The sequence below is a fragment of the Phyllostomus discolor genome, chromosome 6, assembly GCF_004126475.2.
Source record: "Phyllostomus discolor isolate MPI-MPIP mPhyDis1 chromosome 6, mPhyDis1.pri.v3, whole genome shotgun sequence".
NCBI classification, from domain to species: domain Eukaryota; kingdom Metazoa; phylum Chordata; class Mammalia; order Chiroptera; family Phyllostomidae; genus Phyllostomus; species Phyllostomus discolor.
In genome coordinates, this window is record NC_040908.2 from 124,050,828 (window position 1) to 124,067,903 (window position 17,076).

At 41.2% G+C, this 17,076-nt stretch overlaps 3 protein-coding genes across 3 annotated transcripts; 1 reads left to right on the top strand and 2 right to left on the bottom strand.

Moving 5' to 3' along the window:
• Positions 1-375: 375 nt before the first annotated feature.
• Positions 376-1,557, bottom strand: LOC114500490 (olfactory receptor 51I2-like). The gene has a single exon (XM_028517197.2). It carries the CDS (start codon positions 1,522-1,524, stop codon positions 580-582), a length of 945 nt encoding a protein of 314 aa, XP_028372998.1. The 5' UTR covers positions 1,525-1,557; the 3' UTR covers positions 376-579.
• A 6,959-nt stretch (positions 1,558-8,516) lies between these two features.
• LOC114498909 (olfactory receptor 52D1) lies at positions 8,517-10,681 on the top strand. Its single transcript, XM_028514915.2, has one exon. It carries the CDS (start codon positions 8,551-8,553, stop codon positions 9,559-9,561), a length of 1,011 nt encoding a protein of 336 aa, XP_028370716.2. The 5' UTR covers positions 8,517-8,550; the 3' UTR covers positions 9,562-10,681.
• A 3,347-nt stretch (positions 10,682-14,028) lies between these two features.
• LOC114498616 (ubiquilin-3-like) lies at positions 14,029-15,647 on the bottom strand. Its single transcript, XM_028514632.2, has one exon. It carries the CDS (start codon positions 15,571-15,573, stop codon positions 14,029-14,031), a length of 1,545 nt encoding a protein of 514 aa, XP_028370433.1. The 5' UTR covers positions 15,574-15,647.
• Positions 15,648-17,076: the final 1,429 nt, after the last annotated feature.

The window sequence follows — 17,076 nt, forward strand, 5'->3', positions numbered from 1 at the left end:
TATGAAAAATATTGAATGTTTCTAATTATCAAAAAAAGGATATTGAGACCACAGAAAATACTCATTCACACTGGTCAAGATGACTATTTCTCCAGAAAACAAAAGGCAATACATGTTGGCAGGGATGTGGAGGGATCTGGACACTACACACTGCTGGTGGGAATGTGAAACAGTGCCTCTGCCAAATACAAGGGAGAAGAATCCTTCACCCATTGTGGCACTATTTCCATGTAATACATAGTTTTCTTTGTGATGATTCACCTTAAACAATGATAATAAAAACACATATTGACAACTTGGGGACTGATCATGAGAATGTATATTTTGAATTAAAATAAACAGAAGAGTTGAGCAAATGTTTTTTACTGAATTATGACCCATTTTACCTTGCCAAAGCATGTTGACTAGAATGTTAACAAATGCCAAGACATCACTAGACATCAGATGGCAGAAGTCCTAAAAGTAGGTTAGTGCCCAAAGGACATTTTAAAACTCTTATCAAAACAGGTTTGGAACATTCAAATTTGTCAAATAACTGTAAACATTCTGTGCAACTTGACCTTTCACCATGATTCCCACTTAAAACTTGGTCCCCAGTAGTATTTTGAAAAGCCTTCGACGAATCTCTTTAGTTTTGATGGAGTAGATAACAGGGTTGAGCATTGGAGGAACAAAGAGATAAATGAGGGACATGAGTGTGTGCACATACTGTGGAACATACCTCCTGTAGCGAGCTGCCATGGACACACCAACCATGGGCACATAGAAGATAAGAACAGCACACATATGTGACACACATGTGTTGAGTGTCTTTAACCGCTCCTCCCAAGAAGCAATGCCAAGTACTGAGCGTAGTATGAGCACATAGGAGAGAAGAATGAGTGCAGAGTCCACACCAAAGGTAGAGATGACAACGGATAGACCAAAAATATTATTGATGGTGATGTCACCACAGGGCAGGCGGATCAGATCTGGATGCAGACAGTAGGCATGGGAGAGTACATTGTCCTTGCAGAAAGGCAACCTCTTCAGAAGGACAGGCATTGGGAAAACCATGCAGAAACTGCGAATGATAACAGACATGCCCATGCGTGCCACACGGGCATCAGTGAGCACTGTGGCATAGCGTAGTGGATTACAGATGGCCACATAGCGGTCAAAACTCATAACCAGCAGGATTCCAGACTCTGTGACAGAGAAGAAGTGGATAAAGAACATCTGAGCCATGCAAGAATCAAAGGTGATCTTCCTTAAATGAAAGCAAAATGTGGCCAGCACAGTGGGCAGTGTGGAAAATGACACACCTAAGTCGTTAACTGATAACAGGGACAGGAAGTAGTACATAGGCTGATGCAAGCTCTGCTTCTCCTTGATAATAAAAAGGATAAAGGCATTGCCCACAATGGAGACAATGTAGAGAGTCCCAAGGAGCAGAAATATCCAGTGTTGGGAGGTCTCCAGTCCTGGGAGACCAGTCAGGGTGAAAGGAGGCAACTCTGAATGGTTGCCGGGGTTACCTCCCATGCTGGAACTATTTCTTAGGTTCTCTGACCACTATCCTGTAAAGAAAACAAACACACAGTTTTATCTGTGGCCTAGGACTAATAGGCCACCAATATTTTAAGACCCATAAATACCATCCAGCCTCTCACTTTATGGCATTTGTCAATTTTGTTCACCAAATCACTCATTCTTGTTTCTCATTGTCACTAACATTTCTGAAATTGTCCAAGTTTTCTCAGTTTATCCATCTGGCTAAAGAGATTATGTTGCCTTTCTTTACACCAGCACCTATTGCCACTTGGCTCTTTCTCACAATTAAAGCTCTCAATTCTTTATCAATCTTGGGGCATCACTTTGTTCAAGATCTATGCCAAAACCATTCTGCCCTCTCCCTGGGCATTCCACTTACTCATTGAACCATAAAGTTTTCTTCTTTCCCCTCTCCTATGCTACCAAATGTTTACTACCTTATTATGAATCTCTAGCTTTTCTATTGCTTTGCAGTCTCTCAGTTGTTCCAGCTATTTGTCCAGACAGAAGATGGATGGAGAGAAAGCTATCCATACATAGAGATAATCTTCCCGATGTTTGTCAGATACATTTGGCTCCTGTATTTCCACTCATCTTTTCATTCCTCTATCTATTTATCTTATGGCATTACTTTCCTCCCTGAATAACTTAATTTGTTGAAAATCACTTTAAATAATTTATTTTACAACTGAAAAATTAATTAATAATATGGAATAATACAGTATTTTGTAATTAATAATGACTTAATAACTAATTAAAATTCTTTTCCCGAAAACTTCTCTGTTCTTCATGTCTTTAAATAACAACACCATTGTATCTGAGGTTGAGACTCATAATCCAATCATCATTGACTCTTTCTTCCCTTTACACTCTACATTAAACTTGATAACAATGCATACAAACACTGACCCGAGAGTGCCTCTGTCAGAACTTTTCTTTATTTGCTTTGACCCGCACCGCATACTTCAGATCCAAGAAATTACATTTTATACCACAATAACAGTATCCTAATAAATCTCATGCCTCTCTCTATTTCATTCTCTATTCCAGAGTAAAACTAGTATTTTTTAAAGACAAATCTAAAATAGGCATTGTTCTGATTAGAAACCTAGCATATCTCCCCTCATTGCCAAGGGATCAAATCCAAACTCATAAGCCTAGAATTCAAGGCCCTCTGTGTTGAGTACTAAATCAATATTTCTGGCCTCAAGTCTGAAAATTTTTTTCTTGAAACTCAAGGTACCCAGGTAGCCGTATGCACTGTTATCCAAACATGAACCACAGTCCCTCATCTCGCCCAGATTCTAAGTGCAGAAGTTTCTCAGAATGTGCATACCTATTCAAACCATCTCCCAGGTCCAGAATCAATGATGTCCTCCTTCATGAACACTTGGTTTGTCATTGCCAGCAGAGGTAACTTCCCTCCCATCATTCTCACAACTATAAGTCTGCATCTTCTTCTGTACATGTTCCTTTCCCTGCCCTGCATTATAGCTGTGTGAGTCCTTACTTTTCTACAGACTCACCAGGTACAAGAACTCAGTCCTGACTCTGCTTTTTGTTTAAGTCCCAGCTGTGGTTAGTGCAGGGTCTCCAACAGGAGATATACTAAGGAAGTCACAGATCCCTTTTGGCTGTCTTTGTGGTAAATTGGAGATGCTAGGAAACTTAGCTATAGGTGTTGTGTAGATCCAATGGTGGACAGGTATGGAAACTCTTACATACAAAGACTGTGCAACTCTGAGTTCTACAGCCTGCACCATACCTGTCTTTGCTCCTTCATCTTTGCCCCTTTTCTATGCAACGTTTTTGTTCATCCCATATTTGTAGGACCCCTTTGCGTTTCCCACCTGAAAACACTTCCTAAAAATTTTTGTTTGCTTCTGTGTGAAATATGCTGACACCTTCTATATGAAGTCTTTTAGCACTATGTAAGGTCCTACCATGTGGCTTACAAAGCATCCAGTGATATTTTATACACCCCCTTATACCAGATTATTCTGAGAAAAGTGAGGGGGTACTTATTTACACTAAGGCATCTTATCCAAAGTGTAGCCTAACATGGTGTCTCTGCAGGCAAAGTATCGACTTGAAGCAAAAAGCACGGCAGGATTTCAGCAAACAAACAACAGACAGAAAATACAAAACTAGGAAGGTGATAAAAATGAAAGCAAGCATTAAAAAGAAAAAACCTGACTCTGATTAGGAACAGCACTTCCTCCTTCATACTGGTATGTTCTAATACTCAGGATTTTTAAAGTAGAGCAGACTGCCTTAGGCCTGAGTCTAGAGCACCTGGCACCCCAATTTACCTTTCTGTGACAGCTCTATGCATGGGAAGTGCAGAAAAAGGGAGAGCAGTAGTGGGGATCCTGCATGCCCTGCTCATAGCCACCAGTTAGCTCTGCCAACTGCCTGGCCTGAGCAATATAAGTCTGCCTCCAGGAAATCCCTTGAGTTTATAACAGCTCAGGAGCTCATGGACTACTGGGAATATGGAGAATCCACAGTGCTCCACACATCTCTGAGTCAGCATTTCAACATTCATATACAGGAGTAAAATAGATTGGAACAGGCCTCCCAAGAATATTCTATGTAGTCCCTCACTTTAGAGAACAGATCATTAGAGCCTAGAAAGAAAAAGGAACATGTCAAAAATTTATACAGCTTATCAATGGCAGAATATTTAAACCTAGGTCTTCTAACTTAGCCTGTGGCTTTTTTTTACTATACAACTATGATAAGTATCCAAAAGAATCCTATAAAGAGTGTTTAAGCCATATATAAATTAATGTCAACATCTGAATTTATTAAAACATGTGAAATTCACACCTCAAAAATCTACAAAATTGACCCCAGGCATGATAAGAAGCACTGGTACTCTGTGGCTGACCACACACACAGTATAATTGTAAGTCAAATTACAGAACATATTTGCCCTGGTTGAGAAGATGTTGAGAGCACTGCAGTATACTGCAACAGTATGTTCCACTTATTTTTGCATTCATTGGTTGATTTTTGTATGTGTCCTGACACTGAGAATCAAACACAGGACCTCTGTGTAGTGGGAAGATGCTCTAAACAACTGAGCTACCAGGCCAGTGCTAAATGACAAACATTTAAATGTCATTGATTTGAAGGAACATGTACTACTTCAAAATTACTTTACAAAGTACCCAGGCAAAAATTTTGAAGACCATGGGTTTGAATTAATATGAGAGAAGATAGGGACATTCGTCCCCCTTTATCTGTGGTTTTGCTTTCCATGGTTTCAGTTCCCTCTGCTCAACTGCAGTCTGAAATTGTTAAATAGAAAATCCCATCATAAATAATTTATAAGTTTAAAATTGCACACCATTGTGAGTAGTGTGACAAAACATTGCCTCACACCATTGGGGACCTGAATTATCCCTTTGTCCAGCATGTCCCCACTGTGTACACTACCTGCCCATTGGTCACTCAGAAACTTATCACATTGTTTGTGTTCAAGTAACCCTTATGTTACTTCACAATGGCTCCAAAGCTCAAGAGTAGTTTAAGCTTTAGTACAGGTATGTATCTGTAGGGGAAAATATACTACACATAGGGTTTGGTACTATCCATGGTTTCAGGCATCTACAGAGGGTCTTGAATCATATCTCCCATGAATAAATTTCTAGGAGGGGACTACTGTATGCACAAGGAAAAAAGTATAATACTTTGAAGTCTTTGATGGAAGAAATCCTTGATACAAATCTTGATGTATGTCTAATATAGAATACAAAGGGATCTCACCAGAAGGCTGATGTTGTTCACTCCCAGGACTAGCTTTGTGGGCATGAAACCTACGCAGTAGCATAAGGCCCATGCCCAGAATGGTCTTGTGTTTCCTTCAATGTTCTGCTTCCATGCTTTTGGAATTTTTAATAATTATTTTTGAACTTAAGTTTTGTGAAATGACATCTACTAAAACAATGGAGCATAAAAATGTCCACTGTCATTTCTTCCCACCCTCTTTGCATATAGCATTATGCACACAGAATACCCTATGCACACAGAATACCATGCACACAGAATACCATGAACTAATGATGTACACAGAATACCATGCACACAGAATACCATGAACTAATGTTGTACAAAATCCAGTGAAATGCACAGTATTAAAGAGAAAAGAGAAGAGAAGAGCAGGGGAAGAAATTACTAGATTATATTCCCATGTTTCTTGAAAATTCTCTAGGGGAAGCTTCCCTTCCTCATTTCTTTTTCCCCTCTTCATCCCCTCCTTATTCTCTCCCCACAAATGAGCACCATGGCTCAAACCCCTAGAGCAGGCCCTCTGGGTTTTCACACCTGAATGTCACAAGGAGTCAATAAATAACCTCACTTACTAGGCTCCTGACCAGAGGAGACTGGAACCCAGGGCTAAGCTGAAGGTACTCACTGGGCTCACAAAACTAAGGACAAATTATGTATTTCAACCCACACTCCATTTAAATTCAGACATATCGACACTCAGATACCATTATCTTCCAAATCACACCCACACAACTTACACAAAACCACAGCTTTCACAGCCCTAAATAAGCCATTATATTCAGTTATACCATACGACCAGTACGAGCTCTTACTACATTACATACTTTCCCACATAGCCTCACACTCACATATGACATGGGTCACAGAGCTCCAACCTCAGCTTATAAACACACATCACTCACTTGAGATCAGATTGCTCAAAAATCTGTGTTGAAAGAAAGAACTTAGAATTCACTTACTGAAGTCTAGGTCTTGGAGGGAGCAGTGAACAACTATAGTGACCCAGAGACATGGCTGAGTGAGATGAATTTGGGAGGATGCTCTATTCCACCCAGAGTAATGCTTCAGCTCAGTCTTTTCCTCATTCATTTCCCTCAAAAACACCTTGCTTGTACCTAATCTTTCTGGTTCTCACAACTACAGATGCTCACAAAGTTACAACTTCCTTATAATAATGATTTGGAATCTTCTGTTGCAGGTAAGATTAAGCTAGGAAAAAAGAATAAGAGCAGATGATAGTGACTTCCACCCTCCTCTCTCCACTACCCAAGCTTCTTTCTTCTAGTGGTTGGGGCCATTAGTGAAAGTCTCCAGGCAAATCAGAGGGGTTCCCCACTTTTATTCTTCTCTTTGGAATCCAGAGGAATAACGTGAGTGTATCATTAGATGCTGATATTAGACTGCCTTTACTTAAAGAAGTAGTAATTAAGTGTTTGACCATGTAAATAGTGTGATGAAAACACCAATTGTTAAATCACAGGCATTGAACCATAATTTTAGCTCTGACAGCAACAGACTTTGTGATCTGGATTATATCAGCTTACTTATCTGAATATGGACTTTCTCTTGACAAGAAAGAGGTGAGTATGATTATTATATTCTGTGTTTCTCTTCTATGTAGCTGTAAGACAAAGAGCTTGTAAAAATGGGGAGGATATTGTTTTTGGTGTCCAAACTTTTTCATTCCATATATTTTACTCTTACTCAACCATAAAAACTGTGTGAGATTAATAAGCCAGGTGTTGTCGTCCCCAATTTGGAAATGAGAAAATTGAGTCTCAAAAAGGTGATGAGACTTACCAATGCTCAATAGTGAATGGTAAAAAAGCAAGACTAGAATTCCAGAATTGTTTGTTTTTAATTTTCTTCTATTTTTCAATTATAGTTTACATTCAATATTATTTTGTATTAGTTTCAGAGGTACAGCACAGTGGTTAGGCGATCATAAATTCTAGAGTGGTCTTCCTCATATTTCAAGTGCCTTCTGGCCCCATACACATTATTATAATATTATTGACTATATTCCCTGTGTTTGACTTTACATCTCTGTGATTATACTACAGTTACCAATTTGTTCTTTTTGTAAATTGAGACTTCTGAAAACGGGGAAGAATTGTCCTAGGTTATACAACACTCTTGTGATAGAATCAGGTCTAATATTCAGGATTCCAGTCATCCTACAAAGGATTCTTTCAGGTTTATAATGTTCCTAGGCATGGGTTGTACATAATACTAGGTTTCTACACAAAAATAATTCACTCTTTCAAAATGTCTACTGTTTGTGAACTCTAACACTCCACTGTCCTTCAATTTGCCTCTATCATCAATTGACATTGTGATCAAGCCATTAATCCAACCATTCCACCGTTGGGCATATAGAACATTGAACTGGCTTTACCATAATTAGCAGTGATGTTTTCCCAGCTAGCATGTCTGATGCATGTCTTACTTTGTCACATGTCACCCTCATGGATGTTCAAAACACTGTAGTTATTTAAGCATGTATTTGAGTGTACTCAGGTTGCCTAGCCTCTTGCTAGAGACTTTAGGTAAGATATAAAAATAAGCCATTTGGTGTTTATCTGGGCAGCTATGATACAAAAAGAGATTAAGTCAGTAAAACATTTTGACATTAAGGCAAGACGTCAAAGGTATGTTACTAAGAGTTGTCAGAACTGAGTCTTTTCGTGAATAAGGAACAAAATTTCTAGGTATAGCTAAGTTGTATGGATTTTGCAACTGTGTAAAGACATAGTTCCCAGCTCCACAGACTTTTGAAAAGTAATGGATGAATAAAAGATAGTGAAGTTGACTAAGGACTCAATTAGAGAAGGAAGGCTTCTGGGAGACACAGGTGCTACCTGATATTTACAAATTAGAGAGGGTAACAAAAAAGAAAAGAAAAAGTACTTTTTGGGCAACTGGAATAGCATAAACTGAAAGAAGAAGCAACAGATTTTTCTACATGTATCTGCACAAAATAAAGTGAAAAATGTGCAGGATGTAGTAGGAGATAAGTCTGGAAGAATTACACGGGGAAAATGCTTAAATTCTTAGCTTGGTGCTTAGAACATAGAACATGGCAGATGACAAAAATGGATTATATGAAATGGTATCTTTTAAGACTCTGGAACATTTTAATAAAAAACATTTATCTCAATCTAAAATACATTATTCACAGGAAAGATCATCATTTTACGTGAGTGAATCAAACACCTAATGTTACAGGACAGGTGTACTAGCACCTATTGGATAGTCTTTTATGTGCCAGGCAGAATGTCGACTTCCAACATTAGTGATGACAGTCTCCCAAGCACTCTCTTCTTGACTGGGATCCCAGGGCTGGAGTGGGCCCACATCTGGATTGCCATCCCCTTTTGTGTCATGTATTTGGTAGCACTGGCTGGGAATGCTGCCCTCATCTTGGTTATTGCCATGGACAACGGACTTCATGCACCCATGTACCTTTTCCTTTGCCTTCTCTCACTCTCTGACCTGGCTCTCAGCTCCACCACTGTGCCCAAAATGCTGGCCATCCTGTGGCTCCAGGCTGGTGAAATTTCCTTTGGTGGCTGCCTGGCCCAGATGTTTTGTGTCCACTCTATCTATGCTTTGGAGTCATCAATCCTTCTTGCCATGGCCTTTGATCGATATGTGGCCATCTGCAACCCACTGAGATACACAGTCATCCTCAACCATACAGTCATAGGCAAAATTGGCCTTGTTGGGATATTCCGTAGTGTGGCCATTGTTTCCCCCTTCATCTTTTTATTGAGGCGACTGCCCTACTGTCAGCACCATGTCATGGCACACACATACTGTGAGCACATGGGCATTGCTCGACTGGCCTGTGCCAACATCACTGTCAATATCATCTATGGGCTGACTGTGGCGCTGCTGGCCATGGGTCTGGATTCTATCCTCATTACTATCTCCTATGGTTTTATCCTTCGTGCTGTCTTTCGTCTTCCTTCACGTGATGCCCAGCACAAGGCTCTGAGTACCTGTGGCTCCCACCTTGGCGTCATTCTGGTCTTCTACATTCCTGCCTTTTTCTCCTTCCTCACCCACCGTTTTGGCCAACACCGAGTCCCCAAGCACGTGCACATCTTTCTGGCTAATCTTTATGTGCTGGTACCTCCTGTGCTCAACCCAGTCATCTATGGGGCTCGGACCAAGGAGATTCGGAGTCGACTTCTAAGACTACTTCGCATAAAGGTTTCAACGTGAATTCTGAGCAGAGGTCAGAAATCAGAATATACATTTGCATAATAGCAATTTAGATGCATTTCCATGGGTGGAGACCTATGGTATGAGAGGAATGCATTATGTGGAAGTAAACTCTGGAAAGAGAAAAAAGGCCTAATAAATTGGAGATGTCAATAATCACATTGAAATATCTTTTTTCTAAGGCTCTTTAAGCAGCCCTGAATAGCCAGAAAGGTGATAACGTTTTTAATATTGTCTCAGAAGTATCTACAATTCTGTAAAGAGTAAGGCAGTTGCTGTTCTGAAAGGATTCTGGGTTTCATAGTGGGGATGTTCTACTGTAAGTTCAAATAGAAAAAAATAACATTTGAAGTAAATTGAATTTGAATTTCAATATTTTGAGTGCTTAAGCACACAAGATCTAAAGTCAGAGAGTGCCTGGATTTGAATCTTGGTTCCCTTACTTCCAAGTTTGGTGACCCTGAGCGTCTTGTTAAATCTTTTTATGCCTCAGCTTGACAAACTATTAAATAGTGGGTAATGACAGTATCTAACTCTGAATGTTGTGGTGAAGAATAAATAAATTAACAGATATAAAAAGCTTAAGACATTGCCTAACATGTAACATGCTCAATAAAATAAGATGAGAAACTTATGTAACCTCCCTAAATATTTTTAACCAAGTTATAATTTATTTAGGGCTGTTTTATATTATATCACTTCACAGGGTTATTGTGATAACTATATAACAACTCAAAATATTTAGACAGTGTTTATATTATGAATAGTGCTCATTAAAGCTGCATTTTCTCCACCTATCTGGTCTTCCATTTTGAGATCCCTTTCTTCTTAGCCATAAAGTAATTTCTTAAGGATTCAAGGGAGATGCCTCAGAGTCCAAATGCCTTTTTAAATAATTCTTTATTGCATTAATAACCTCAGTTCCAAAATACACAAACAGGTCCACAGATACTCCTTCCAGTGTCTCAAAAATATGGTTGTCATTATCTGCATTTTAAGTTAAGAGCCTGTGATTCAGAGAGGCTAATAGTATTAAGGTTATGTATTTGTAAGGACAATATCTCATATGTTATCCAGTGTTTTATAATGGAAAGGAATGTAATATGTAGATCCAGATATACTTAAGCAAAAAGCTTGACTTCCTTATTTGCTATCAGCTGCGTAATCTAGTCCATGCTATTTTAACAACTCCAGCCTTAGAGCCTGACATAAATCAAGCACTCCATAAAAATTGGTGATAGTTGATAGTATTTGGTTAAAAAAATCTTTAAATGTATAAAGATTTTTAAATGTATAGATGTATGCCATGTTTTATTATATTTGCATGATGTAAAATAATCTATATTGTTCATCTATTTACTTCTTGATTCATATATTAGCATTCTAAAACTTCATCAAAGTAGGCATCTTATCTGTTTATAACATAATGCTAATATTCTTTCAATAAATGTTATGGAAAAATGTTATGGACCATACTAGTATACAACCTATTTTTTGATGTATTAGTGCATGATGACTTCATCCCACTATTGTGATGAGTAATGACAATGTATGTCAAGCATGGCAGACACACAGGAGATGTTCAAACAATTAGATTTTGTTTATTTTATATTATACTGGGATGATCAGATGAAGTCACATTCACGAGGATCAGGAGAGAGGGAAAAGTTTTTTACTCAGAATTGCAATTTGCTGAGACAAAAGGAGAAATGTCAGCTCTGGCCATAGAAAAGTTCAATTCTAGCTGTAGAGGCAAATTCACCTTGAGGGACCTGTCATGTCTGTGGCCTCAGAGGAGCTCAGGGAGAAAGAACGAAGGGGTAGAGCAGGAACTGGAAGAGAAAGAGGGACAGGACAACTGTGCAGGAACAGCCAACAAAGAGCATTGCTGGAAGAGCCCAAGGAAGCAGGATGAGATTAGATGCCTAGGGGCCTGCAAAGCCAGGCCAAGACCAGAAAAAAATGTGCAGCCCTTACAAGTTTTATGGATTTATTGAAGCAGTGATGGATCAATCTCAATCAGTTTTTTAATGCCTTTATTGAGGTAAAATTGATATACAAACACTGTACATGTATAGTATATACCTGATGTGTTTGGATACATGCATACTCTTATCATGCTGTCACCATAGTCAATGTATTAAACTATCCCTCACCTCTGAAAGTTTCCTTGTGTCTGTGTCTGTGTGTGTTAAGAATCTTCAATCAGTTTTAATTCAAGGCTGAAGTAAAGTGAGGTTAGTGGTTAATAGAAGAAAGCAATGTTTTCCCACATGACATTTTCCTGATCACCACAGCCCAGCGTTCAGTATCATCCATTCTTAAGAACACACATGAAGGGAATTTGACTTCTGAAGATAGACAAGTCACCAATCATCAACAATGTGCAAATTAGTCAGCCTGCTCTGTGAGCATGGCCCTGCTACAGACCTAAGCAACCTTTCTGCTAGATCACTTGGCAAGTCATACACTTACATAGGAATCAGTGTAATTACCAAATGGCAGAGAAGAGTTTACAAAAAAGCATAACTATAGAGCCCTGCTGTATTGGATATTCTTGTTTCTTTTAGCCCTGAGTCTAGTTCTTTCAATGTGAAGGAGATACTTTGAACTGGACTTTGAGTGATTCAGCTCTGAACAGCCACCCTGCTGAGTTCTCCCCAATGCCATAGCCGATCCTCAGGACTAGAATTCACTCCACCACTTTCAAATCAACCCATATGCCTCTCTTAGAAAACACACAGGCACACACACACACATACACATGCATTCATTCACATTCTCATAATGTACGATTAAAAAAGAAAAATCCTTTTCTCTGAGCCCTGGGGAAACTCTCCCTACTACCTCCTTCTGCCTCTACTTGACTGCTGCATTATTTTATTTTGATTTTATTTGTGCTTGTTATAGGTAGGCACAGGAATTTCTTTATCGTGATTTGGATTATTCTCTGAACTTTTCCTTTCTAAATGAGAGAAACCTAAGTTGTACCTTCCTCTGTGCCTGGGCCACATGGGACACACTTTTTGCTCACTGACTCCATGAGAACAAATTGATCCTGGCTGGGGGGTGGGATGCAATGTAAAGCTAAGAGGACAAACTCTGGAATCAAAGACCCTGGGTTTACTTATCTCTGTCAATCACCAACTGTGTGGTCTGAGGAGAATTACAAACTAAATAAGGCACATGCTCCATCTGCCATGAGCCACCTCACTGATAGAGCAGAGTTGCACAGAAAATAATGGGTGGATTGGAAAAGTATTGATGGCTTTCACTAAGGCATTGGAACTACAGAATTTAAAGTAGGAATGGGAGTCAGGGAAAAGCAGCTGAGCTATATTTGGACATGTTGAGCAAGAGATTCCTCTGGGAACTCAAAGAAAAGGCTAGTAAGCTGTGGAAAGTACAAATAAATTCAGCTGTGGGAACCATGTTGTTAGAAATATGTGCAAAAACCAAGGAAATGGCCAAACCCTCTGAAGGATGAATAAAATAATTGGTGTAACATACTCTCGTGCAGTACCGTTCTATAAGACAATGGATAAAAAGAATAGATTAAATGAAGCAGCTTGAAGAAAGAAAGGTCAGTATATAAAGTTCCATAGAAAAATGTGGGAAGATCAAGAATGAGACAGTTTTGAGAAAGTTTCTGCCCCATACTGAGGATAAGTCAGAGACTGCAGAAGGTAATAAAACCTGATCCCTGGAAGGGCAGACACTTTTAAGAAATTCAAAGATAGAGGGAGAGATAAAGTTCAGTAACTCATAAGGCAGCAGAGTCAAGCATTTTGCAGTGTAAAAGGAGAAAGTCTTCATAGGAGGAGAGGATGGAACTTCTGAAATAGTGGGGGTTGATCCCATAAAGGCAGGATCCTGGCGCAGGAAGAAAATAGCAAAGGAAGAGCCCTGGCTGAGGGAGAAGTTAAACATCTTTTCTGCAATACCCAGAGACTGGATCTGAAGAGAAAAAAAAATGGTCAAAGAGTAGATGGCTTCCAGAGGCCACAAAGAAGGTCATGGCTCTGGGGGCAGGGGAGGGACCGAGGGATGTGCCTTCAGGATGCCTTCAGTCACTTGAGTAGAATTAGAGGTGGCTCATGGTGATGATGGTAATGTTGGTGAGGAACTGTGCTGCCAACTGAACAGGAGAAAAAATATTGAAAAAATCAAATTTGGAAAATACCCTGAGATTATGGGTATGAGAGGGTGAAGTGCAAACCCAAGACCATTTAACATGATCCTGTCCTCCCCCAAACAACATTCTCTTTGCCTATCTATCCCCAAATCAACATCACACATGAGATGCAAGCAATCTTTTTAATGTAGAACAGGCTTGGGCTGTACCAGTGTGCACATGATCTGAATAGGAGGAATTCCCAAAATAAGCTACTTCCCCTCCCTTCCCCTTTCCCTTTCTTTTCCTCCCTCTCCATGAGGTGGTGCATTGTGAGCATCAGCTGGGAGGCCCTAGGCCTCTGGTTCCCCCAGCAGCTTCCCAATGGCAGCACAGATGTCTCCGCTTGTGGCCATCAAAGCCTGCAGGTTGGCATCACGATTAGCAAAGCCCATGGCCTTCAGATGCTCCAGTCCTTGCTGGTACCTGCTTTCAGCGAGGAGGGATGAGGATAGTGAGGATTGGTTAGACTGGGAACAGGCATTGGCCAATTCATGGAGTAGCTGAAAAACGGCCACGGCAGGTTGCACAGGGGTTGTTCTGTGACCCCGTCCTGCATCCCTAGTTTCAGGGGCTCCTGTAGCCCCATGAGGTTTACCTGGGCCCCATAAAAATGGTCCCAAATCAGGTACCTCCCTGGACAGTATCTGCAGGCCCTTTTCTATCTGTACTAATGCCTGCAGTGCTCGTGGGTTGGTGAGGATGGGAAGTAGTGGTATGTGATGTCTCAGGGGGCTGTCAGTGGCCAGCTGGTGTAGCAGAGCTGGATTTTGCTGGAGGACATGCAAGGCTCTACGCAAGGCAGAGGGTGAGGGTCTCAGCTGACTAGTTAGAGTGGCTTTCCCTATGGGCTGCTGGCCATCCTGGGAGGAAAGATCTTGGCTTGAGTATGAGTCTGGCATACTGGTCCTGCACCCTGAATTGGCCTGGTTTGAGGCCATGCCTCTGGCCTGAGCAACTACTCCTGCACTGACCTCCTGTGCCATTGACCTGGAGGGAACAGAGGCAGTGGGGATGGCAGTGGTGGTGTCAGTACTGCTGTGAGCATTGGCCTCCCCTCTGCAAAGCTCTGAACCTGGGTTGTGGCCTCTGGAAGCAACCAGTGGGGCAAGAGTGAAGAGCATGAGTTGCTGGATATCAGAGGAAACCGGACGCATAGCATTATCACCACCTGGCACTGCCTTCAATGCCTCCAGCCCCCGCTTGTCTGCCTGTTGGACCTCTTGTTGCTGAGCTGCTTTCTGCAAGGTTTCCAGAGTCCTAAAAGCTGACTCAGGTTTCTGTACTGGCCTTGAGGTTTCAGGAACATGGCTGGTATTGGCTGGTTTCTCACTTGCCAGGCCTTGAACTAGGGGATCTTCCAAGAACTGCACCACAGGCTCAGGAGCAGCCATCAGTAGTTGAGCCAGCTGGCTGAAGAAATCAGCCAGGTCAGGTGAGCTCCGGGCTAGCCAGCCCAGCCTGGCTACCATCCCGGCACGGTCTGAGGTGGAGGCTTCAGAACGATGGGTGCAGTGGCCTGTGGGATCTGGCAGAGGTCGAGGACTGGACAGACGGTTTCTGACCACCAAGTGGACCGTACTTCCATTAAGAATGCCACGCTGGCTCAGAATATCTTGATCCCGGAGGATCTTTCCAGTGAAGATGAGCACCAGTCGGTCAATGTCACAGTGAAGGCGTTTGGAGATCTGTTTCTTAAAGTGGCGGACACTGCTATTTTCTGCCAGCATAAATTCCTGGCAGTCGTGTGGGGTCTTGACAGACACTCTGATGATATGTGATGGCTCTCGACCAGACACCAGGCAGCTGTCCCCTGCTTCTTCCCTAGCCCGTGCCATATTTTCTTGAGAGCAGGTACAGGGCCACCTAAGGACCAGTAGAAAACTAGCTGTAACACTGAGCACACCTGGGGCAGGGGCCGGTGGGTGTCCAGTGATGTCCTCTCACCCACGTTCTACAGATACCACCTCCCAACTTACTCCTGCAGCCACCTACCTCCCACAGGCACGGCAGCTGCCCTTCTCCAGGGGCCGCCTTAGCAGATGTGATGTCAGCGATGAGGTCACAGTTGAGACCTGAATGGGGGAAGGGCAGAGGTCTCTACCATCTGCCTTAGGTTGGCTCTCTTTGTTATTTGAGTTAAATAGTAATTGAAAAAAAAGTTTCTTTTTAGAACATGTTCTGCACCAGCCTATGTTGCTGTTGAAAACCACACCAAATGAGTTCAATCGATGAATATAGCTGAGTTGAAAAGGCAGCCAGAGAACCAGTTTACAAAATACTGGCTCTAGTCACCTACCATTCTCTAAGTTACTATGTAATGGCCATGGCCTAATTAAGACCACAGGTTCCCCTTTCTATATGAACGGAATGAAGAAATTTGTAATTAGTCTATCCAGCTTCACTTGGGGTCTTATAGGCAGCTTGCATGTGAAAACCACAGGCTGAACAACCTGTCTACCTGGTTCTAAGACAGCATCGTGTCATGTTCCCCAAAACTTGTAAACAAAGTTGTTCCCAAAGAGATAAACTATGACTTCAATTCTCACAAAAACAGAGCTGAACAAAAGAAATTGTGAGAAAGTAACAGTTTGACTTTAGGTTTTTAGAACTAAACAATTAGATTTTAGGTATATTTGAAAAGCAGATTTGTCCCTTGGGAGGAGTCATATTTTTGACTGTGGAGACAAAAAAACAGAAATTCTCTCAGGCACTGTTTTGCCAACTCTAGGCAGGTAGTGTTAGGGGACTTAAGAGTTGGAAAATTTTAGTTTAAGGTAAATAGTTGTAAGCTAGTAGATAATGCATAAGTGAAAGTTATCGTTTCAGAAACTACAGATAAGGCCCATCCTGGCTCCTGGGAGAAACAGCAGACCTCCTGGGGCACTGCTAAAGACTACCACCTAGGGAACAAGTAGAGACATCCAAGCCATTGTGTTCCAGGGAGAGACAGAAGACAGCCCACCCCTGGGAACAGCTAATTGCCCAGGGCGGTAATACTACAGTTGTTGTTTTTTTTTATCTAATTTTCCCTGAATTTCAAAACCCCTCACTGCACTTTGTTCTCTGTTATAAAAAGGCTGGCCTAGAAAGAAAACGCAAGATGGTCTGTTAGGGTGTGAACTCACCATCTTTTCAGATCACCGGCCCTCTGAATAAAGTGCCCATAAAGATTCAGTCCCTGTCTCTGCATATTGGGTTCAGTATGTGACAGGCAACAAGGACAATGGTGTGTTTTCCGGCTTCAGTGGGGCCCGAGAGTAAAGTCTGTAATCCCTATAGCAATTATAATTTTTTACTGTAAAAATGAATACATCAGGCTGTTTTAAGTTTTTGCCATT

What these genes read in the sequence shown, in the direction of transcription:
- LOC114500490 (XM_028517197.2), bottom strand. Translation starts at nt 1,524, where the DNA reads ATGGGAGGTAACCCCGGCAACCATTCAGAGTTGCCTCCTTTCACCCTG.
- LOC114498909 (XM_028514915.2), top strand. Translation starts at nt 8,551, where the DNA reads ATGTTACAGGACAGGTGTACTAGCACCTATTGGATAGTCTTTTATGTG.
- LOC114498616 (XM_028514632.2), bottom strand. Translation starts at nt 15,573, where the DNA reads ATGGCACGGGCTAGGGAAGAAGCAGGGGACAGCTGCCTGGTGTCTGGT.